The sequence below is a fragment of the Grammomys surdaster genome, unplaced genomic scaffold, assembly GCF_004785775.1.
Source record: "Grammomys surdaster isolate TR1022 unplaced genomic scaffold, NIH_TR_1.0 131, whole genome shotgun sequence".
NCBI lineage: Eukaryota > Metazoa > Chordata > Mammalia > Rodentia > Muridae > Grammomys > Grammomys surdaster.
The window spans coordinates 7,022,395-7,047,793 of record NW_021604589.1 but is presented as its reverse complement, the minus strand read 5'-3'; the positions used below and the strand labels follow the sequence as shown (position 1 = coordinate 7,047,793).

At 37.7% G+C, this 25,399-nt stretch overlaps 1 protein-coding gene across 2 annotated transcripts in view; it reads right to left on the bottom strand.

The window, feature by feature from the left end:
* Arhgap6 (Rho GTPase activating protein 6) overlaps nt 1-25,399 on the bottom strand; it is a 476,516-nt gene that overhangs the window by 217,586 nt on the left and 233,531 nt on the right. Inside the window, exon 1 of one of the 2 annotated variants that reach the window (XM_028761636.1) lies at nt 16,112-16,367. The exons of the other annotated variant lie outside the window; for it this stretch is intronic. Within the exon in view, the coding sequence (XP_028617469.1) occupies nt 16,112-16,156 (45 nt within the window). The 5' untranslated portion in view covers nt 16,157-16,367. Of the gene's footprint in view, nt 1-16,111; nt 16,368-25,399 lie in introns of those variants that run through there. 2 annotated transcript variants of the gene reach the window in all.

Here is a 25,399-nt window from a genome sequence, read left to right as displayed (position 1 = left end):
TACTCTAGAATTGTGTTCTGCTAGTCAAATACCCACCAGTCCTCCTAGGAACCTTATACTAGTACATGTCTTCAACTATTATTTTACAACTTTTAAAATACTTACGTAAAGATATTAAAAGCTGTTATTGTTAAGAAACAGGAATCAATTGAGATCTGTTTTGTTGAGTTAATGAAGATATAGTATGTCTCCTCCACAAAATAGCCATTTTGCCCCTTAACAATTAGTGGAGAAAATGCTCCTAATAGTATATTGGAAATGATTTACCATTCTCTCAATTTTTTTCTCTCACTTTCTGTCTCTCTTTCTGTCTCTGTCTCTGTCTCTCTCACTCTGTGTGTGTGTCATACCATCACATACATCATATTTCTAAAAAAAAAAAAAATACTATTCTCCAATTGTCTTCTATCTTAAGGAAATAACCATGATCAGCATGACACTACATGAAATTGAGTCATTTCCACATTACTCTGCAGAATGACACAACTGTGAAAGGAGATAAACTTGATTCAGTTTGGGTTTGCCCCACCCAATTACCATCCTAAAACAAAACCCCCTTTCTAGAACAATCCACAGACTTCTGACAGCAACCTTCACAAACCACAGGTTGCCAGTTTCAAGTGGAGCATGCTATGGTTCTCACAAGGGTGCTGACCTGGTTTCTATTTTCAACTGGAATTTCCTCCTCTAGGGTCATTTGATCCCCGCCCTCAGGGGCATTTTTTCTAGTTCCCTGGTCTGGCCCCACCTAGCCCCTTGCTTTGGAATCCAAGAGAATTCCAAGCTCAGAGTCCAACGTACACAGTCTAATGTGAACACTCATAGTCATTATGCTTTAACACTTGGGGGAACTAAAACTGTGAGCCTATGGAGATTCTCTTAGAAGACACCAAGGTGACTCAGGAAGCTGCTGAGATCTAAGGCAAGACCTGCAGGAAATGATAGCAGGGGGCCATGTTCTAGAGCAAAAGCTGTTAAGACGCCTCCATTCAAAGGGTCACAGGAATGTGAAAAAGTCAGCCAAAAGAAACAGCACAGAGTGGAAGACCAGGCCACATCCCTTGGCAAAACACAGGCTGCCCTGGCAAGACCATGAGCTCACTTACACACACATCGAGCTCTGGGGCAAAGCTGCTCTGTAAGCTAGCTATGCAGAGTTGAAAACACAGAGCAGTTGGTGTGTTTATAGTGAGCCTTTAGAAGCTCTTTATAATCTCTCTTAGAGGAGCTCTGGATATATTGATGTTGACCCTCAAATGTGTAAACAAGAAGACTGACCTTCTAAATCAGCAAAAGAATGACAGTTCTCAGAGATTAATTCTCCTCTTTGACAAGATGAAAAACAGCAACCCTTAAAAATTATTTTGCCTAGAATACTTACCTAGTTAGCTATGAAAAATTCCTACTGCATTACTTCATACTCACATTTACTTTTAAAGTCAATTTTGTTTATATGAAGTTGTAGGTTTTTTAAATGTAGCGATTGTTAATGTAAAAGATTTTATCCTAAAAGGATAATGAAAGTGTCATAAATGCAGCAAGCACATTTACCTCCTGGTCATTTTCTTTATGAATCAAATCTGACTTAAACTTTTAGAAACTACACTATTTAAGGAGTCTTTAGTATACTATTATAAACAAACAATCATAGATATAATACACACACACACACACACACACACACACACACACACATATATATATATGGGTATTTATAAAGTTCTGTGTCTCTAGGATTTCAGTTCAGAAGAGTTGCCCTTTGTAGTACCTAAAAAGATTTTATAAAGTTTTATGTGGTTTTAATGTTACAATGTGTCTTTTACAACTTTTATTTTTAACTGTATATGTGTGTGTGTGTGTGTGTGTGTGTGTGTATGTGTGTGTCTGTGTCTATGTGTGTTTCTGTGTTCAAGTTTGCATTTGAATGCAGTGCACACAGAGGCCAGAAGAAGGGGTTGGAGCTCCTGAATTACTGGCAGTTGTGAGCAAATTTGGGTGCAAGAACTTAACTCAGGTCCTCCAGGAGAACAGATGCACTCTTAACCATGGAGCCTAGACCCCAAAGTTAGGGTTTTGCTTGTTTGTTGGTTGGTTGATTTGTTTGTTTTTTTCTTGAGACAAGATCTCCCTGTGTAGCCCTGACTAGCATGGAACTGTCTGTGTAGATCAGGTTGGTCTTGAAGCTCATAGACATTTGCCTGCCTCAGCCTTCTAACTACTGAGATGAAATGTGTGTACCACCATGGCAAACCTTGATTTTAATTTTTAAAATTACTATTTTTACCTTAAATCTAAAGGATTTTCCAGTGATATAGAAATTAAGGAAGGGAGATTAGATTCTCATACTTCAACCTATGTGTGTGTGTGTGTGTGTGTGTGTGTGTGTATATATATATATGCATTACTTTTAATGCAAGTATTATTTTGTACCTTGTACTTACATAACATTAGACCTGTCTACAGAGTCTATGGTAATTTAGACTAGAAATAAACTTTTGCACTAAAGAGCTAGATAGCAAATATTCAAGTCTGCTGTTGCATCTGAAGACAATATGTAAATGAATGGATGTGGCTGGGTCCTAATAAAACTTTATTTATGGACTCCAAAACATTATACTATATAACTCTCGCATGACTCCAAATATTCTGACTTCTTTTTCAACCATGTACAAATGTAAAACTTGGTCTAGGGAGATGAACTGATGGTTAAGAGCATCGGCTGATCCTATATAGAGGACCCAGGTTTAATTCTCAGCATCCACATGGACTCTCACAACCATCTGTAAAGCCAGTTCCAGGGAATCTGTCTTCCTCAAATAATAGGCACAGACATGGTATACAGATGTACATGCAGGCAAAACACACATACATATAAAATGGTAAATAAATAAAAATGTAAAACTTATTCTTAGTTCAAAAGACATACATGAAGGAGGCAGTGGTCTGGACCAGTCCAGAGCCATAGTTTGCTGAACGAATGATATAGTAGCATTTGACAGAGCAAACTAAGAGAAAAGGCATTAACTGGCAGGTGTGCAATTAAATTGATATAATGAAAGAAGACAAGACAAATTTTCTTCATCTTAGGAGACAAGAGATTTTATATGTCTATTTTATTTTTAATTTACCTTATTCATTCACATGTCAGGCTGGATAGTAAATAGTCATTTTAAAATAATACCTTTTTCCAATTGTTAATCACCTCATTTGTAATTACTTCTAGATTTTAAAACAGGCACTAAGGTTATGAAAACTGTTACGTGACACTAATAAATAGAAGTAAATAGAAAAAATCTCCTGGGATTTGTTGGTCAAAGGACACAAATTTTCAGTTAAGCAAGAGAAGCGTTTAAAATTTTTATTGTTGGTACTAAGTGAAGAAAAAAAAGATTTGATATTTTAAAACTGCTAACAGATAAGATGCACAGTTCTTACTACAAAACAAGTTTAGGTCATAGCTCTGTTAGCTTCATGTATCCATTCCAGAATGCAGACATATTTAACGACATATTGTATAGCATAAACACATTTTGTTTTTGCCAACTAAGAATAAATTTTGAGGGGCTGTAGAGCTGGCTCAGCAGTTAAGAACTCTTCTGGAGGACCCAGGTTCAATTTACAGCACCCATATATTTTCACCTAACTATTTCTAACTCCGGTTCCAAAGGATCTGACACCCTCTCCTGGCCTCCATGGGTACTACACACATGGTTCACAGACATGTATACAAGCAAAACACCCATACACATCAAATAAAAAAAATCTATATATTATAAAGAAGAAACCTTTAACCAGCTGTGTTAGTACACATCTGTAATTCTAGTACTCAAGGGGCAGAGGCAGAAGAGGGCAATGAGTTTGAAAGGAGACTAAGACAGATTGTGATTTCAGAGCACTGTAAGCTACACAGTAGGTCTTCATCTCATTGCTCACAGAGAAATTATAGATAGATGGATGAATAGATGATATAGATATGTATGTATGGATAAATGATGATGATGAAGAAGAAGAAGATAGATAGATAGATAGATAGATAGATAGATAGATAGATAGATAGAAACAATAAAATGAATTTGTTAAGTCTCCAAGGAAGTAATCATGAAAACCTCCTTTTTGCTAGTCTGAGGAACCAGAGCTACTAAAAATAAAGAAACCAGGGAAAACTGTGGCAATTCTGTTTAAACATGGACATGTTTCTATAATTTTTTTAAAAGGTATTCCTATCCTATTGCTGTGGGCTTGGGGTAACTGATATCAATGTAAGTAAACCCAAATTCTACCTCTCCTGAATTAACTGACAAAATTGAACAAAAAAATGGGATAGATATATTTATCTCTTCTTAAAAACATTAGTGCTCTCAGCAATTTGATTAAGCATATTAAGCATCTCTCTCTCTCTCTCTCTCTCTCTCTCTCTCTCTCTCTCTCTCTCTCTCTCTCTGTGTGTGTGTGTGTGTGTGTGTGTTGGTGTGTAGTGAGTGCATTCCTTCATTTCTTAACTTTCTTCCTTCACCTCTCTTGCAGCCCCATCTTGAAAGGAAAGCATTTTCCCTACCCAAGATAGTAGTAACCTTGTAAATATGTTTTGCTCTGGCCAATGAGAGGTAAGAGGAAATAGCAATGTGCTAACCTGCATATATGCCTTGAGAGTTAATATTAGATTGATTCTACTTGTCTTCTTGTGCTTGTAATTCTGTGACTCTCCTAGACAGATATCATCCCACCATCCTGAACTCCAGAATAGATACACATGGAACGGAACTCAAAAGAGCCATGTTTTCTGGGACTTACTTCTGGACCTCCAATTAAACAGTTGAGCTGTGCCTAGGTAAGCCAGCACATGTGACCCACTGATCCATGAAGATTGATGGTGGTATTTTATACCACTTAATGTCAGAGTAGTCTGTCAAATGGCATTAGTATGACAATAGCTACCTGATACAAACACAACTCTACACTCACACAACACACTATAAAGTAAGCATAAGTATGCACAACTGATCCTTTATATTGATACTGCATAAAATAGAAAAGAACAGAGAGTGTCTAGAACAGTGGTTCTCAACCTGTGAGTCATGACCCCTACGAGGTTCCAATGATCTTTTCACAAGGGTCAACTAAGACCATCAGAAAACACGGATATTTACATTATGAATTACAACAGTAGCAAAATTACAGTTCTGAAGTAGCAATGAAAATAACTTTGTTTCAGGTCACCATAACATGAGGAACTGGATTCAAGAGTCACAGGTTTACAAGGATGAGAACCACTGTCCTAGAAGATCCCATAGTTCTTCAAATCTAAACTGTCGTTAGACTCATAAGAAGAGCATAGATTCTTTTAGAAATATGTGCAACTCATGTTAAGGAGTTCTAGCAATGTAGTGTTAGTTACCTACCTTACTAAAAGGAGGAGGCGAGTTTCCATATGTCTAGGTTGTAAAACTAATCTCCCTTCCCAATATACATCAAAGCATAATAATATAGTGAAACATCTCTAACTGAAGTAAAAGTGTGCTATGTTTGTGGAATCAGACAGCATCAGCAATCACTTGTGACACCTTTTTTGTTTTTTTTAAATGGTGGGAACCAAATAAATGCAGGAAGTCTTTATAGCTGTGTCCTAATGATAAGGCTTCACTCTGCAGCCATCCTGAAAGAAAAAACAGCAATTACAGTTTTTTTAAGCCTGTTAATCTTGATAAGGGTCAATCTTTTCCCTAAGAGAGGTCTATGAACTACCACTCGCTTTAAACCGAGTAAGAATGCATGTGTTCCATGAAGGCCAGTGTTTGCATGACTACTGTGCTACCCAGAGCCACTGCAAATGCACAAGGGGCTCATGTCTATCCTTGTTCAGGAATACTTTTGGAAAACTCTGATGAAGAACAACTGCCAGTTCACATGTACCTTTTCCAGGTGGCAGAGAGTTCAACCATGCTGTGTGGTGTTTTTCTTGAAATGGATGTTCTAGTAAAACAGTCACATAAAAAAAGAGAGAGAAGCATTTAAGCAGGGTTAAATTCTGCCATGCTTCAATCAAAATCACTTTGCTGGTGAGAATTATAATATCACAACAGTTAGCCAAATATATCAAATGTTATCTTATTTATTTCTGGTGGTGGTGGTGGTGGCAGTGACAGTGGTGGTAATTGTGGTGATCTGTTAACTAGAACTCCAAAATACTGCTTATCTCTTTATCAACTTACTTTCTTTCCCCTGCTGTTTCTGATCAATGAACAATGGGATCAGGGGTGTTGCCAATATGGGAAGGATGGAGAAAATCATTTAAGAGGTACCATTTTATAGAGAGCATAGATTATAGAGGCATCTTTTAAAGGATTAAGTGAAATGATATAGATAGGCTATTCATTTTTCATGGAAAGTACTCAACAAATATTGGCTATTATTGTTACTGCTGTCAAACTAAATATTCCTAAAACATAAAGAACATTAAACTATTGATTAATTTCTTTGACAGCAATGCAAATATCAAGTATACATCAGGTATATGCTACAAGTGGCCATGTAAACAGAGTCATGATACAGTCCATGGTTCTGGCCTCTGCCTCTTCATATGTTCCAATGTTTCTGTCTGTTATTTTCAAAGAAACAATTAGAAGTAAGAAAGATATCATGAATGTGTGTGTGTGTGCGTGCGTGTGTGTGTGTGTTTTAAGCTATTTGCTTTTCTAATTTGAGCTGACATATACTTATATAACCATTTTCTTGCAATTGTTATTATTTTGCTTTTTGGAAGCTGCATAAAATTCCATTGTGTATGTGTACCTCATCTTTGTTATCCATTTCTGACTATTGTGAATGGTACAGCAAGAAGCATAGATGTGCAAGTGTCTACTTAATATGTCAATGTAGACTGTTTTGGTGTATTTCTAGGAGTGTTATAGTTGGGTCACATAGTAATTCTAGTTTTGATTGTTTTTTTCTTTATTTCTTTTTTTAAGAAGGCTCCATGCATATTCCCACAGTGACTGTACCAGTTTATTTTCTCACTGAAAGTTCATAATGGTTGTTCTTTCCCCACAGCCTCACAAACATTTGTTGTTATTTGTACTTTCAGTTGCTTGTTGTTGTGATGATAAGCCATTCTGAATATGGTAAGATGGAATCTCAAAGAACTTTTAATTGTTATATATGTGAGATAGTTAAGGATTTTGACCCTCTGCTCCCCTTTTTGAACATTTGTTGGCCATTTGTTTTTCTTTTCTTCTGAGAACTATTGAGTTAATTAGCCTATTGACTAACTGGATCATTTGGTGGTTAATTTTACAGTCTTCATATCAACTGTCAGCTCCCTGTCTGGTACGTAGTTGGCAAAAAAAAAAAATTTTGCACAGTAAAGAAAATCATTATAAAATAAAAAAGCCAGCTCACAGAATGAGGTAAAAGATCTCAGAAATTTTAATTTTCCCTTTGCCAAATTAACTGAGTTACAAGGGGGTCCAATTGCAGTCTTTGGCTGCAACCAGTCCATAACTGGAAGACATAAGTAACAATACCTTAAAGTTAAAAGCTAAAACTATACTTCTCAATCAGAAAGGCTAAATTCATTCTTCATTTTTCACTGTTTAGAAAACAAAATACATGAGACATTAGACTAGTGTCATGAGCTTAGAAGGAAAATGGTCCATTTTAGTTTTGTTTATATAAATAAAATTTGATCAGAGCACTCTTGATAGTGTTCTTCTAAGTTACATACACATATATACATAAACACATACATATACATATACATAATCTAAGTTAATATTAGATTCTAGAATGTATACTTACTGGGATATATAGTACAGGCAAGTAGAGTTTGCATAATAGTTTAAACATTCTAATTAAACACTTTAAGAAATTTTGGAGCCCTCTAAAAGAATATAGGATCTTTCAGGATTAGATAACTCCTACAGCATCATACGCTCAGGTTGGTACTCTCTGTTTGCCAACATCTTTTGCTCCACAAACAACAAAAGAAAACAAAACATCTACTCTCTGTGTGCAGGGCTCTTCCTTGAACACTTATCTCAGTAGAATGTTTGGGCTAAGTTCTAGAAGGAGATACGAAAACTAAAAACCAGGATGTCAGAGGACGGATGGATTGTTACACTCTGCTATTCCTTCTTCAGATTTTTCTTTGTGCATTGCTACTATCCCTTCCAATCAGTGCTAAGGGTCATTGGGTTCTCATACTGCTGTTCCTTCCATGGCAAGAGTTCCACATAGCTAATCACTGAGTGCCTTGCCACCCTTCATTGCCTGCCTCACATCTGCCAACATGTCAAAAATAGTTTACTCTTCAAGTTAAGCATTCTGAGTTGCTTTCTGTTTGGATCTTAACACTGATTTTCTCTATGATTCAATAGCTTAAAGAGAAAGAATGATTTTTTTTAAACAAAAGTCAAGACTTTTTTATTCAGACCATCATTTTACATTTTGTTCAGACCATCAACACTAAGATCATAGCACCTAGTAGACTACTGAAAGTCATATACATACATACAGAAATAACACTGAGTGTTACTCTTTCAAATTATTCTGCAAGCTCAACATCCCATCTCTCTACTACAGTTGTATTACTTGGTGGGTGTAGCTAAATTGGTACCATCATAATAGGGATCTACGGTGTTGTACAGGGCTTTGTGGCTGTATGAAGCAGAGCCCACCAAACACAAGGTTGCTTAGGTAAAAGAGCCAGCCACTCTCCATGCCAACAAGATGCCTTTAGTTGTTTTATTACTTGTACTGACTTAGGCAATTTCTTTTCCTGATACTTCGGTCAACTGTGCAAATGAGTCATTAAAAAACATTGTTAGAGTTAAACTTCAAAAGTTCTGTTGGTGTTCCCATAGCAATTTTCCTCCAAATTCTGAAAAATTCTTGTTAGAAATCTAGTTTAGTTGACACTCCAAATGCTCACATTTTATTATAACTTGTTAATTGGAAAGTTCGAAGAATATATCAGTGAAGAAGGAAAGAAAACCTCGAAGGATTATTTCAAAGGGTCATGACATCTTTTTAAGAAAAGCAGAAGTCAAACCTTATTTAAGTGAACACAGATCATATTTGAACTGGTCATATTTCTGGTAGTATGCCATATCCTTTATTCACAAAAAGTGCTATGAATAAAACTCAGTGGGTGGAGTGGAAGCCTACTATACCACATTCGCAGTAAAGTAACCTGCCTTAACTTTCATAGAGAAAATATATATGTGTATATATATGTATATTGTGTATATATATATATGTGTGTGTGTGTGTGTGCGTATATATATATATATATATATATATATATATATATATATGATAGTCCTTGTTTCTTTTGTCCTATTTGTTTACAGGAGAAAATGTGTGCTTGAGAAAACTGGTGATTACAGTGCAAAATTCAACAAGTTGCTAGTAACTTGTTACTTGCCCAATCATTTAGGTGATTACAGCATAAAACAAATCATGCTAATTATCATTAAGTGATATGGACAGGGGTTTTGAAAAGCTCCCTAGAATCATCTCAATGGTAGAAAAGATAAATCACCAACCACGGGGTAGCCTGTGGTTGTTGAGATGAGATTGAGGAAGAAGATTTGGAAGCCACAGTCTTCCTCCTCCATCCTTTTGTTCCTTTCTGTGCTACTTGCTATAGTTCATAGAAAATGGTCTGCAGCACAACCCCGGTCAGTGGAACAAAAGAACCTCACTTCTTGTTTTCAGACTGTTGCAGGTCTCTGGTCCATCAATGAAGGTTTTCTGAGAATGCTTCACATCTTTTCGAATTGTACCTTCAAATTTTAGGCACAGACTTATCAAATTTGAGCAATTGATTCTCCTCTAAGTCCAAAGAGAGGCAGCATACCAGGTAAGGTTGATAAGATGTCAATGCATAAAGAAGATAGCTACAGAAAATATGTTTTAATCCCAGGATCTGGAAGGACATTAGCACTGAGAAATCAAAAAGCAAAAGTCCCATTGTGTCAAGACATTTATTATGACAATACTATTTTCAGTATCAGCCCTTCATGGCTTAAAATATGGTGTTTATAGTTGTGACTGAATCTAACTCACCAAGTCTATTTTTCATTTTGTCAATACTGTCTACTAAAAAGCAGAGAAACCTGCAGATATTTTGAGATATGTCATACAAAATGGTTCTCCAAACACATTAACACATAAAAGTCTTTGATTTCTATATAAGAACATCTTAGCTGGAGCTTTAGGTCCTCAGCAAAATTGACACTAATTATCATTCAGTGATATGGACAGGGCAAGTTGAACTGGGCAAGTGCTATGCATCATAGGATGCATACCTGTACCTCATATCTCTACAAATTACATGCCAAGAGCAACTCCTGCTAGTAGTGACCAAAAAATCACCTTGAGACATTATTAGGCCCCTCCTAGAGAACTACTGATATAAATTAAAATAAAAACTGAGGGATATATTAGTAATTCATAATATGTACAGAAAGTAACATTTCTATGTCTCCAATATTATTAGAGGGTTTGACTGAAATGAGCACGAGGCTATTCAACCAGGCACCTCTCTGAAAACCTGTACTCTATTACTTTGAAGTCACATTAATTATAACATTGTACTGTATAGAGCTGCCTTGATCTTGAGTCCCAGCTTTTAACAGATTTGAATTCTTACTTGCTTCAGTAGTAAGTGGTCAGCTAAGCGAGTCAGTATCAACAGTTACAAACATGGCTGATACCAGAGTCACCCCTAATCTTTTCTGAGTATTGATTTCAAGTCTGGTTCTTGGAGATCCTCATTTAGGAGGAATTAGGTAAAGATGAAGGGAGCATTTTTTTTCCAGTGTCCTCTCTACCCCTAACCCACTAAATAACCATCAAAGAGTTAACTTTGTAAAGTCCTGTTATAGTCTATGTAAAAACAGAATCTAACTTGTGCCACTGCCTACTCCAGGCTGTGAAGATATGATGGGAAATGTATTTTTGGATGCCTGTCCCGAACAAGCTTCCACATCAGCTTAGAAAAATAAGCGCTGAATATAAAATATAATAACAAGTCCAATTAAAGCAGAAGCTCATGTAATATGATCAATGGTACTGGGTAGAGTCAAAAACACGTTGAAGAAAGTCATCAGGGAAGGTGACTCCTTTTTCCCCTACAATGTGAAGGATGCAGACTAATGAGCCATATAAAGAACATTCTAGACATAAAGGACAAGTAAAAGCCTTTTTCAGGAATAAAATGGTCAGTTTTGTAGATCTTTGTAGATCATAAAAGATTATAGCTAGACTGGAGAAGGGTGATAAGAAGCAAAGAAAATCATGTAAGAGGACTTAGATGGTTAAGGTCAAGGTTGCATATTATTTTACATGTAATAGAAACAAATGGTAGAACTCTAAGCACTGACATTTCACTGTACCATTTTATTATTAAAGGATTCTTCTCAATACATGGTCCCCACTATTTTCTGTGATGGCAGATTCTAGAAACTCTCTAGGGGAAAATAGGAACCAAGAATACAGCAAAGAATTCTTATGATTGGATCATACACTTACAATCAATTTGAAAATAAAATCGATCAAGTATAGGGAAGTAAGGAAGAAGTCCACCCCCTCCAAAAATGCAAAATAAAATTAAGCAACATGTGGTATCTGTTTCAAAAGGATTGGCTGATATTTTTACTATACAGCACCCAATGGGAATCTGGTTGTACAGTAACAGTGATGCTTAATGAGAAACTAGGAAAATGGGAGGTGTGATTTCTTTAAAAAGTAGGGCTTCCAGACTAAATAGGCACCATCCAAGAAAGAATATAACATAAAAAATCAGTTTGGGAAGACATGAGATTAGAAAGGATGTTTATAATTAGAAGAGTGTTTGTCAAGGGGATTTAATGTCTTCTTGTTTATTTCTAAGTTGACTTTATTTTTTATTTGTTTGGTTGGTTTGTTGATTGGTTTGTTGGTTGGTTGGAGATAGATGAAAAACAAATGGCAATATCTGCTCCATTTCTTATGGATAATAACTGATTCCTGTCTGTAAAGGAGCCCAGGTTCTGGTATCTCTGGAATTACCAAAGAGTACCCTGTGTTCAACATTACTGAATCATAAAGCAACCCTAATTAGTTCTAAGTCTATGGAAAGTGAACGTTTCTGGAGAGTCTCCGTGGAACATTTTGTACTAAGACATTTACCATTCTGTGTAAAGATAAGGCTCACTATGAGGTGAAGGGCTTAATCCTTTGGGTGGGCTCCTTAGGACTGAGTTAAGTGGAACTGGACATAGTCAAGATCTGATTACAAGGTTGTGGTCAAAAGTACAGATGGTGGAGCGAGCATACCAAACAGGAAGTGAGGTCAGCAACTAAGCTGCTGGGAAGTCTACTGAGAGAAGTCTACTGAGTGAAAAGGAAGAGAATGTGAGGCTTGGAATGACTAAAATTAGGTCTCACCTACTGGATTCATGCAGCCTACCCAGCAACCCATGTTCAACAAGCACTTGCTGGACTCCCAGCCCCGTGCTTGCTACTGGTATGCTAGAAGAGACAATATTATACAATCCTCCACAGAGTTTTCTATTTACCAATAAAACAGAAAAGGGGATTTTCATGTTAACTATACTGAGCATTTCATCTGCCTTTCTTTGTCTTGCTCAAGGGGAATACAGGTCAAGGGGCCAAAAAAAGAAGGGTAAACTTGGAGAGAACTCTGAAATGCCAGGGAAGTGATTTTCAATCAGATTTTTTTCTAATGTCTTTTGAGAGATACTTAAAATTTGGTATTTTGTCTACACTAGTCAGATCAAGGAGGTATTTGGCCATGTGGTTTGCCAATATAAATAAACATCATAAATTACTAAAAGCCTCATATTTTGTTGTTAGATCATTACCTGAACAGATAGAGATGGAAAGAGAAATAATTGAGGTTAACTGTTCCAACTACATAAACGACACAGAACAATTTTATCAATTCAGGGCACCTGGGTAATGTCTTGGTTCTGTCACCAACTATTGCTGTATCACTTTCAATTTTCCTGCCTGTCCTTTGGATTTCTTTAATCAGGAGATGAAAAAATCTGCCTAGTCCATCAGTTGGATTTAAGACTGAAATTGATCCAGATCATGTCTAATCACATTGAAATTTGAATAAGGTATGATGATGCTATGATACCCTGTAGTTCCTCCAGAATTGTGGCCAAAAACAGTTGTTTCATTAATTACATCCTTTTTACTTATATTCTATTTCCTATACACTCCATCAAAACTAAGTCCTGTACGACTGATTTCCTAAGCCTCACTGCAATGCGTCAATTGCTTGTTACATCCTTCCTAGCTATGTACAATACAGGTCATCTTCTCCCCTCTCTGTTAGAAGAAAAGATGCATTTTAGATATACCTTATTCTGACTTCAATTTGGAGCCAGAGCAAGCATCTCAACATCTGATTAAGGCACCAAGAGGTATAAAAGAAAACACTCAGCTGGAATGATAGAATAGCCAAAAACTGAATGTGGGGAAACCACTGAAGAAACACTTTGAATAAAAACATAAGCTGCTATCACATTTTACTGTGAAGATAAAGAAAAGCATTGTGGTACCATACTATGAAAAAGTATCTGATACTATACATGTTCAATGCTATTATCACTTACGCATTTTTCTCGGTGATGCTTAAAGTAGATCTTAAGAGGTAAATGAAGTGTCCTGTGTCTGGGAAATTGCTGAAATACCTAACAGACAATAGACACTCCACATACGCCCCCCCCCCAGTAAGTAAATGGTAAACACTTGTTTAGTATATGAAGTCTCACTTTGGACAGGAAATAAAAAGCTCTGAAGAAAGTATATTAACTACTTATCTCATAGCTTTTATTTCAGGGGAGTCAAGTGGCAGTAAAGACACCTAGAGAGGACTTATTTTCCAGGAAAGCAATAATGCAGCCAAACCACATAGAACAAAGCAAGAGTATTTGAGCTGGAGGACAAAAACAAGTACAGAATTATTAAAAATTCAAATTAGTAAGGAACATAGAGTCCATCACTGAATCTTAAGCCATTAACAGTCTTGCTAATGTGAAAAGCCACAGGTTGTACTTTATAAAGAACATTTTCCCACTTATGATGGTTTTGAAGATGCTGAACACAATTGCTTTATCATTATAAAGGATACATAGAAATATTTAGAGCCCAGTTGATTTCTCCCAGAAAATTCTTTCTAAAATGCTCTCCTTTCCAGTTTAACACAAAATATATGTGCATGATGGCCTATGGTAGTATAAAGGGCTGTTTACCAGCAAATACTCAGAGCCTATGAGAAAACGTGTTACGATGGGGTTGAGCATGAGTTTATTATTTTAGGAGAGAGCTGAGTTAAAATAACAATATAAATTTTTTGGGCGGTGTTGATATATTTGTATATTGAGAGAATAGTCATTCATTAAATGGCTACATAGGTTTGTAAGTAAGGAACCAGTTGTCACCTTTCCTTCCCCGCCTGCTCTCTAAATAGGGGCTCAAAACAACCTGTAGTCACAGATCTTAAGGCACCAGGATATAACTCAAAATCTGAAAACTATGGGGAAGCTAGATGATGAGAGAGCACAAATAACGATTGCAGAAACCTGATTTTCCTTATGATCACTTTAAAAGGTCAGTCTCGGAGCTGCCAGTGTCTCTGCAGAAACGAACAAGCATCAGTAACTGAACAAGAGTCTCACTTGACTTTTCCAGACAAACAACTATGGCTAAACCAGAGAAAGAACTGTTTCATGTTCCTTGAACCTCGGCTTTGGAAAGAAATTTAACAGTTTCCTAGCTCAGAGCTTCACCTTTCCAGTGGAAAAAAGTGACATTCAAGACATACTCAATTTGCCCTAATGGCTGATCCAGGACCAGCTCAGGGAGCTTCTGTACCTCTAAGCCTACCATTCATATCCACAGCAAATCCTTCCTTTAAATAAAAACATATAGTTTTATATAGAGAGTGTATTGGGAAGATGTGAATTTCATACAGCTAACTGCCTTTGCCTTACTATAAATATTGATTTTTTTTACTTGTCAGCTCTCTGTCTTGTCTGTTTCTCTCCAGTTTTTTTTTTTTTCAAATTGGCAGTCAAATGTTCAGTCTCAACAGTGGAAAGCATGTCAATGAAAGCTCAGTAAACCAGCAGACAACAGAACAACAGTGATGTTTCATTTCAAAATTATTGATCTTCAAAGTTGAAAATAAAATATCCAAAACCTGATGCCTATCCCCCTCCTGGCAATCTTCAGAAGTAGAGATCATTCGTCAAATATCTCTTTAATTAATTCCCTCTTACTTTCTTTCCTTCCTCAAAAAAAAAAAAAAAAGCTTAATCTAGAATCTTGTTTGGTTAGCCATTAACGTGAAACCTTGACTCCTTCAGAGGACACAAGCTCAATGAGATTTCTGTCTATCACATACGCTGGGGTGGGTACCTACAGCGTCTAGCACAATTGTTCTACAATGTCTAGCACAAAATAAATCCCCAATAAATATCTGTGGGACACTTAAGACAACAGAGAGAAGAGACATCACTATGAGGTAAAAGAAGAGGACTCCCTGGTATTCCCTTGTATTAAGCAGATAGTTAGCAACCTTCTGTCCCTTTGCAAACTCCAGGGGAAATGCACAAACTCCTTCCAAAGAGTAAACTCGGTGCACTCAAAGCTCCCTGCGACATTTCTTCATCAACTCCACTGAATTCAGATCTGTGGGCAGCCTTTATTTCTATCAAGCTCGATTCTAGTCCTTCCATTAAATCTTAACCAAAGGCTAGCCACGCCCCAGAAGTCCTACATTTTAGTCCTAAACAGCTAGGTAGCAATGAGGTCCAGCCCCAGGTAGTGGACTAAGTGACCACTGCTCAAGTCACAGGAACAGGGACACTCAGTGCACAGACTCTTACTTAAGGGATTTTGAGAAGCACGGTTGAGTTAGTTCTGGAGCAGGTGGCACTCCCGGGTGAGGTACCCGGCACACCCGATTCCCGAGCCCTATCCTGAGCCCAAAGACCTCTGAGAACCAAGAATCCCATCACTTCCACATAGTATCCTTTTTGCCAGCCAAGTGGCGCCCCCTTTCGTCTCCTCACCAGTCGGGACATTCACTTACCGCGTAGTGCAGACGGGGCTTCTCGCTGTAGGACGGGTCCCCCATGTTCCCGCCTGGAAGAGCTGCAGGCTCTTCAGCTCAGTCTAGGGTCCTGGCGTCTATCAAGTGGTCCCCTTACTTCACTGCCATCTCAGAGAAAGCCCTGGGCGTCAGCCCCGCTGTGCTCTGAGCGCTCTGAGCTCGAGCTTGGCTCCACGCGTAGCTGGCACTGAGTCCTGCGGCAGAGCCTGTGGGGACCGGGAGGAGGAGGCAGCGAGCAGGGGGAGGGAGAGGAGGAGGGGGAGGAGGAGGAGGGAGCGGCCAAGTCTGATGAGATGGGCGGGCGTTTAATTCCTTCCGCTCCTGGCGGGCCCCTGCTGAGGCAGTGGCCGCTGCCAGCTGTTGGAGACTGTAGCCACAGAGGTCGCCCAAGACAGGTGTCAAGCTGGCCAATGTCCTGCCTCCTAGCACTTGGTTCCTCTCGCTTGCCCCTAGACCTGACAGTCAACACTGGGACTTCAATACCTGTAGAGAGAAGAGCTTTCTGAGAGATAATTTTGAGTAACTTTGAAGGAGCCAGGCTCCTGTCGCTGGAAGGCGATTCCCACCCATCTCAAGGGAGGGTGGAGTTGAAGGTTTTGGAAAGTCTTGATCTGAGACTCAAAATGCTGGGATCTCAGAGATCTCAGGTGCATGAGAAGGATCTAAGTATTAATGTCTCTCCAGAGCCTTTTGAAGCTAGGAGAACTGACCATAACGGCTAAGGGAGTTTGCACTAGCTAAGCAGTGAAGGGAAGCCCGCGGAAGGGCTAGTCCTAGAGAATTTGTTAGAACAGGAGTGAGTTCTCATGCTGACTGAATCTGGGCATACACTGTAGGGTAAGGGCAGCATTGAACAGGATGCTAGAAAGAGGACCACTAATGGCAAACACTGCCAACTAAACCAACTCGTTTTAAGCACACACACTGGAGCTGCACAGTAACTCGTACAATTGGCTTCTGCTCTGAAAATCCCTTCATGAAAACCTGTCCTTTAAAACACCTCATTAAAAACAAAAGTCACCAAATTTCCTCAGAAAGAAATGGAGAAGAGGTACAGTGTATGGGGTAGGGTGGGGGAGGGATCTGGAGATTGAGTAGAGACTCCAGAGGCCCCAGATGGGTAGCTGTGACATGGAAAGTGGATTTGGGGATTACTTATACTAGTTCTTCAGTGCCCCACTATATTAAACTGTAAAAACACCCTCTGACAGACCCTTTTTGGAGGCAAGGAGAGGAAAGTAGGATGTAACCCCTATTACATCCATTTGTTCTATTACATCCACTGACAGACATCTAATTATTTGAAAACAATTGGCAGCCTTATAACAGTGGAATTGTGAGCACAAAGTTTCAGGAATTCTGGAGATATCTACCTGGATAATCTCACAATGGTCCAACTACCTGGAAAAAATGTGCAGTTCTATATACTGAAGCTAAGTACATGTCTGCCTTTTCATCCAACAATTCCGTTTGTGAATACACATAGAATAATTTAGATGACCACATCATAATACAGTAGTACCCATAATGTCTTCAAGCATAGTTATGCACAATGGAAACAGCCCAAACATATGTAAATTGATGCATATAAATCATCTGAGGGCTTTGTACATAGTAGAATACTACTCAATGGGGATAAAAAAAAAAGAACAATGCTACCAAAGAATACAATATGAATTCATCCCTCAAACTTTATGTTGAGAGGAGGAAGTTATGGGAATCCATATTATAACATTCCATTTATTTATTCTGCAACTGAAATGCAAGTATTGAATTGGAATAGTCATATATGATGCATGGTGACAGAGGTCAGAATGACAGTTAGCAAGGTGGGGAATAGACTAGGAAGGTAGCCCACAGGAATTTGTGTTCTGGGGTGCTATAGGTGGTCCCCGTTTTGATCTGTAAGACTGTTACTGTAGCATATTTGTATGTAAAAAGCTATTGCACCAAGAGTTCAGCAGATTGGTGCCACTTATACTTTTTTCTGTGTGTATTTTACACTGTTATAAAATGTAAGAAATAAACTTAAAAGTCAAACCTCTCCTCAAATAGAAATTTGCAGCCAGAATGCTGCCTGTCTTATGAGTAAGACCCAGATATTTGTCTGGGTCTCTCATTCTCCCTGCAGTCCACTTTACTCAAGTCCCCTATCTCTTGCCTCTGAGGGAGGACAGAGTCAACTCATTCACTTTAGAGACTTCACTGTCTAAGCAGGACCAGCCAGGGCTGGGGAAAAGGATGCACTAAAGTTCTGTCCTTTTACTTTCATTCTCATCTGCTACTGAATAATAACCTTTACAAGGAAGTCCTTAAAAAAAGTAGAGAACTACTGCCCACTTCACAAGCTTCAAGAACTTCAGAGACTTGCAACTGCCATCGCCTGGGGAGGGTGCATATAGTAAAATGATGTGATTGGTTATTCTGTGTAGTCAATGAATTAACCTTAATGTTCTGCTCTGGGTGAGCTGAACTGTATTTTATTGTGGCATAAAGCTTCAAAGTTCAGATTTGATCATTTAGGATAACGGAGGAGACAGGAGGAAAAAGAAACCTTTCTGCTGGGCTCAAACGTCAATCCACTCCTTAGTTAAGGGATGTTGGCTAATACTCCCTTTTCATCTTGTATTGTGGAATGGAACCCAGGGCTCTGTACATAGTAGGCAAGACTTTTTCCCTGTGCTATATCTCCAGGCCTGGTTTCATTTAAAAATAAAGTTCTCTATATTTATAATTCTTCCCAGAGGGCACTCAAAAATAATCTCTGAGTTACTCTAGCAGCAGCATCTCTGAGAGAAATTGTATGCCACGCTAATAGGAGAATGCCAGTGAGTTTCTGTCCCCAAATTTCATGGCACTGCTAAGACTGAAATTTATCTCCTAGAATATTTAACTTAAAATGGAGTCGGCCTGCTTAACCTAAGTTATGCTTTTCCATATTTGGTGAAAACTCAAGGATGATTACCTTTGCTCAGGAAAACTTCAATAACATCTGTGAAAGCAAATTAAACTGCAGAGGTTTGTAGGTGCCAACAACACTCCTGAGTATGCTTTACTCCGTCACTGTTATTGGTGGCTATTCCTCTCGGGCAGGGAATTGTTGTCCCCAAAATCAGTATTTTAACTTCTCCATCCTATTATCATAACAACTCAGTCCTTTAAAGTAGTTTAACGTTTTTGAAACAAACATACCGTATATTGCACAACTCACTAACTTTTACAGAACATTCCTCCATCTACCCTTTATCAAAGTTAAAGAATGGAGGGCTAATGACACTCCAGAAACCCATCCTATTGGATTCATACTCATGCCTTCTTCCTGAAGTTGAAGACATCCTCCTATTTTTTGATTGGTTTATTCTCATTTTATGATGTGTACAGGTGTTTTCCCTGCATAAATGTCTGTAGAACATGTGTATACAGTGCTTATGGGAGCCAGAAGAGGATCTATCATACCCTGGAACTGGAGTTAGCTGTCATAGGAGTGCTGGGAACATGTATTCTTAACCATCAAGCCATTTCTACAGCCCCAACATTACCATATTTTTGTTTGGGTTTATTTTCAGGCTTTCCATGTGGTTTCTCATATGCAGTGTCATTGCCTTTGAGGAAAGCATATTCTTTGTTGTGGAGCAGCCTTGTGTCCTATAGCATGTTTAACAGCATCTTGATCTTTACTACTAGATACCAGTATTATTTGTTCTTCCCCACTTATAACAACCCAAAACTGTCTCTAAATATTGCCAATGTTCCTTTGTTCAGGAGGAAACAAAATTATACCTGGTGGAAAACAGCTGTATTTTACTAAGAACCTAAAACTATTAGAACCTTTTCCTAACTTTACACACACTGATGCATAGATATATTTTATCATATCTAGCTTTTTTTTGTTCAGTACTATGTTTGAAGGCTCACCCATGTTGGCAAATGTCACTGTAGCCTGTCATTGCCATTGCTGTGTGGCATTCCATTGCTTGTGGTTACCATTGTTTATATTTTTAACTGTTAGCGAACATTTATGGTTGTCCAGATTTAAGACTAGTGAAACCCACATAGTTTGAACATCCTTATGCATATCCACATATGCACATGTGCATGCCTTTTTACAGGGTAAAAAACTGCAAATAGACTTGCTGGACTATAGACATTCCTGAGTTTAGTGTTACTGGATAGTGCTCCACAGTTTCCCAAATGGGTTGTATTAATTAAAATCTTTATTTACCCTACCATATAAATAGACTGAACATAGTTTATATAAAGGCTGAACATAGTTTAGAGTTGAATCTCCTTTAGGTTTTCTCACAAAGCTACAAAAATGAAATGAAAGAAACTAAATCCCAGGATAAAGAAGGATAGCTAGGAAGTAGCTCCATGAATCCCTTTTCCCAAATCATGTCTTCTGGAATTAAAAAAGGGCCCTCCAGCTCTAATGGGGTCCTGGTGTCAATAATATGATTGCTGATTTCACATACTCACTGATATACTTGGTGTTCTTTAGAGGGAGAACATTTCATTTGGTAGAAGTTCAACTTGTGTGGAGGGGTGGCAATCTCAAAGAGCAAATTGTAAACATATGTGCCACTTCAAGAATGATCAATTTACTCTATAGTCATAATTCCTTACTTCACTTCCTAAATCCCTAGAAGGGATCCAAAGGAGAACAAAAGGCCCTTGTTCCTTTTTCCAATTCAGTAAAAGATACAACCCTCAGCCTGAAAGCAGATCTAAGACCAAGACTAGTGCCTTCAGAATCTCTGATGGTCCCAAGAATATTGCCTGGAGCTGCAATCACACAGGAGAGATTAGAAAGAGGGACATGGCTTTGGCACAGCCTCATGGTACTGTCTGTGTGATCTTGATCACCAGCACAAAGAACGTCACAGAGTTATGTGTCAATTATGGATAGGAACATGATGACCTGAGAATGCAATGGAGAAAGGAAGCCAGGAAGAGTTGGGATGAAGCAACCATTACAATAGGTCCCATTAAGGTACCATTGGTTTTACTGTTCTTGTCATCTGATACGTTCACTAAAGAATTGCTACTCTGTGCCAAGGATCCCGGGAGAGTGCCCTTAAAAAGAACCCACAGAGAGATGGTTCTAAAATAAATGTTCTATTCAAGGGTCATTAATCAAAAAAGGAGAGGCCATAATCCCTCCAGCTATGCCTTTACAAACTGCAGCTTGAAAATTAAGAAATGAACTCTTGAAATTAAGAAATTAAGTTATTTAACTCTTGAACTAACAGCAACTTCAATTTTACTTCCCTATGATCTGCACAAGACTGTGTCTGTAGACACACTATCAAGGAGAGAAGAGGGACTCATTAAGTTCAACATCTCCCTGGAGATCTATAGGTTATTAATGGTTCCTAGGAGAGGGGAAGACAATCTCATGAATGGTATAGCCACTGAAAAATTGCCTATGCTCTTTTATTTATTTTTCTTCTATAATATTATTTTTTGAAATTATAATAAAATTACTTCACTTATCTCTTCCCTTTCTTCCATCCAAACATTCCTATGTAGTTCCCCTTGCTCTCTCAAATTCAGGACATCTCTCATATATATGTAATAAAACATATAAATGATAAATTATTATAAATATAATATATTACATATTCCTAAAGACATAAATAAAACCAGCTCAGTTTGAATAGTATTACTTGTATATATGTTTCCATGGCTGATATCATTTAGTATTAGATTACCAATTATTGTACTCCTCATTGTAGAAGACTATTTTCTCCTACTCTCAGTGGTCCTTGTTGACTATAGTCCTTTGTCTAGGACTGAGGTCTTATGAGCTTTCCCCTTACTGTGTTACTATGTTCTTTAAAGTATTCATTTTTTATGTCACAGAAGATGGAAGAGGAGGAGGAGGAGGACGATGACGAGGACGAGGAGGATGAGGAGGAGGAGGAGGAGGAGGAGGAGGAGGAGGAGGAGGAGAAAGAACAAGAAAAATGGGAGGAGGGGGAAGAAAGAAAAAACAAAAGCAGAAAAAAGATATGAAATAGAAAGGATATCATCAGGAGTGAATGTGATTCAAGCAATGTATGTACTTATATGAAAGTCATACTGAAACTCATTATTATATACAATTAACATAAACTGAGGAAAAGGAAATGTCTTTTCATTTATAGCCATAATCAACTGGTACTCCTTTCTCTAATCCCAACTTTCCTTTATCTGTATGGCAGCTCAAGTAACCATACTTTGCAGAATGTCCAAGACTGTAACACCACTACAGGTGGTAGGATGAATATTTTAAATAATATTGTTTCCACTAAGTCGGGTGGCTCTGTGGAAACAACAAACCAACTTCTCCATTACATTAGTGTGAGGAAAGCATGGTTATTTTCATTTTATTTCAAAGGAGAGTTTTCTTGCTGTACATATATAATATATGATGCATAAGAAATGTAAATAAAAAGTTGGACACAAAACAATTTGTACAGTAATCAATCAGGTTTCACAGTAAAGGTTCCTTCTTATTATTAGTCATGCTTCTCCATTGAATTACGAGAATCTCTACCTATATCTCTTTGGTCAGTAATTCCCAAATGAAGATGATTTTCTCCCAGGGAGAAATTTGGCAATGCCTAGAGCTACCATATCCTGCTATAACTCGGGAGAACTGGTACTTGAATCTAGTAAGTGGACTCCGGGAAAGGTAGTAAATATTCTCCAAGTGATAGAAGGATAACTACTATCACAAAGAATGATCGAGGCCCGAATACCAAGATTGCTGTGTTTGTGAACCCTTTCATAGCCATAGGAAAATCAGTCTTCAAGAATGTCTACATAGAGTTCTCACACCAAAAACATTGTTCTCAGTACAGCATATTTTGTACCACGTGAGGATAAAGCTTAATGCTTCAGAAGAGTAGAAATGAGCTGACTTCTGGGAACCATGCAACATGGCAGGTTGTTGGAATGCCAGCAGATTGGCTGGCTGTTTCTGGCAGTGTTTTAGAGCACTTGACTATTAATCCAAACAAACCAATTTTGGAAGCTCAAAAACTCCTTATTTTTGAGGCCCAACAGTAGTGTAAACGGTGATGCTGTGTTACTGTGGTGACTGTAGTTTTCAAAACATTTTCACATGTAGCAGGATCCCTACAATAAATCTATCTTGTGATAAATCTATCTTTTGGATAAAGAGGAGTACACATGAGGCCAACCTTAAAAATTTTTGTTGTCAGGCATCTAATAAAATGAGGACAATAAAATAAAATGGCCCTCTCCTGCCAAGACACTTAACCTATCTGGAGCTCATTAATCCAACAAATATGATAAGCCAAAGTGTTCCTCAATCCTGAGAGATGCCTGATGCACAATGTCAGAGCACTAACAGTTTAGCAGCTTCTTGCCTTGCAGTACAACAAAAATCAAACAAAGGAAACTATCCCCCCAACCAACATTTTTGAATTCTTTTCTAGGCAACTACATTTTAGAAGAGTGGTTCTCAGCACTTAATTAGTTAATCTGCGCACTGCCCATGGACACATTTGGTAATATGGTGAAGCAGCTAGTATTGATGCAAGCTGAAAGCAGGGAGATCTGCTACTGTCATCTTGTATGTACAGGGGAGAAATGCTGTACTGTATCCTATAATGAATACAGTAAACAGTATCAAACATATAGCAAAATTTGGCCTGGTCTAAAATACCCATAGTACACATGTTGAGAAATTCTATTTCATATGGAAATTGTTCTGGTGAAAGGAACTCTAACAAATCAGGATCTAGACTAGAACTTTTTTTTTTCATTTTTATTTTCATTGTAATTTGTTTTTATATTCACATGCAGTACAAATTTTTAAAAAAGTACAGGAGAGTATAAGAATTTTCTTCCCCTTTAGCAGAAGATGGTATACAAGGGAAGCATCCAAACAGAAATAGCTAATTAGTAATCAAAAGAACGGTCTTCAGGGTGACAGGCATCAGTATATACTTGGATGTAGGCTTTAAATTATTATTGTGAAGAAAGTTCTCAAAACACACTGATCAGAATCACTTTAACTACCAGCTCAGGGCTGACATTTTAAACAAGATCTCTATGTACAACCACAGAAATGGTAATGAGATGCAGAAACTGATGCTTACAAAGGCTTGTCCTTGGTCAAGAGACTTATGCAAGGTCAAGCAGGTAATATGAGACAATACTGAAAGCTCTCTTAAGCCCTGCATTTCATTTTTCAAAAGATGCAAAAATATGCCTACGTATATGACTAACCAGGAAGAATCAAATGCTATTGAAAAGCAATGAACATTGCAATTAAGCCAATTCCATAGATCTCCAAGCCTACTCAGTATCTTGCTTTTTTTCCTTTAACATCAAGTTTTCTGACTATTGTCTTCAGCCCACATGATTTCTTTCAAAGTTTTCAACAGAGTGTTTTTTTTTAAGAAACAAAGAATTTTTTCACATTAACATGCTAAATGACAAATCTATATATGAGATTGACCAGTCCTTGTGGTTTTCCAAAGGGAAAAGCCCTTTCATATCCATTGCAAAGTCTTCTTACCCAGAAAGTGAATTTTTTCCCTCTAATCTTGGAAAATGAAAAATTATCTGCCACTGATTGACTATTGTTGATGGGAAAGCATTAGCTTTAGAACAAACGCAATCTGTTTTGTACATCATAACAGATATTAGAACAACTTCAAAGCTCTCGGTTTTCATTCCTGTAAGTACCAGCTCTATACCGGAATGATTAGAACAGAAGAGAGTCAACCTGAAAACATTAAGGAAAGACATGAAGACAATGATGAATGATTTGAAGGGATGTCATGTGTAAGAAGGGAAATTCTTTGTTCATTTTTTCTAGAGAAGCTTGGACAAGGGCCAAGGGTGGAAGCTATGAAGACTTGGCTTTTGTCTACATGTAAGGACGAAATCTGTGTATCTGTGCTATCAATTCTAAGTATATAACCAAGAGAAATGAAAATATATATCTTCAAAAAACTCCCGCATGTAAGTTGTCATAGCAAAAAAAAATAATACTCAGATGTTCATCAGCTGATGAATAGATAAATAAAATCTGTTTATTTGATAGGTTATTTTGCTATAAAAGGGATGAAGTACTGTAACATGGTACAATCTAAATACATCTTGAGATATTGATATCGATTGAAAGAAGTCCATCATAAAAGGTCACATGCTATATGATTCTATATACATGGAATATCCAGAGCAAGTAAATCTACACAGACCAAGAGTTCATTTGTTGCTGCCTAAAACTGGACCCTTGACTAGTTA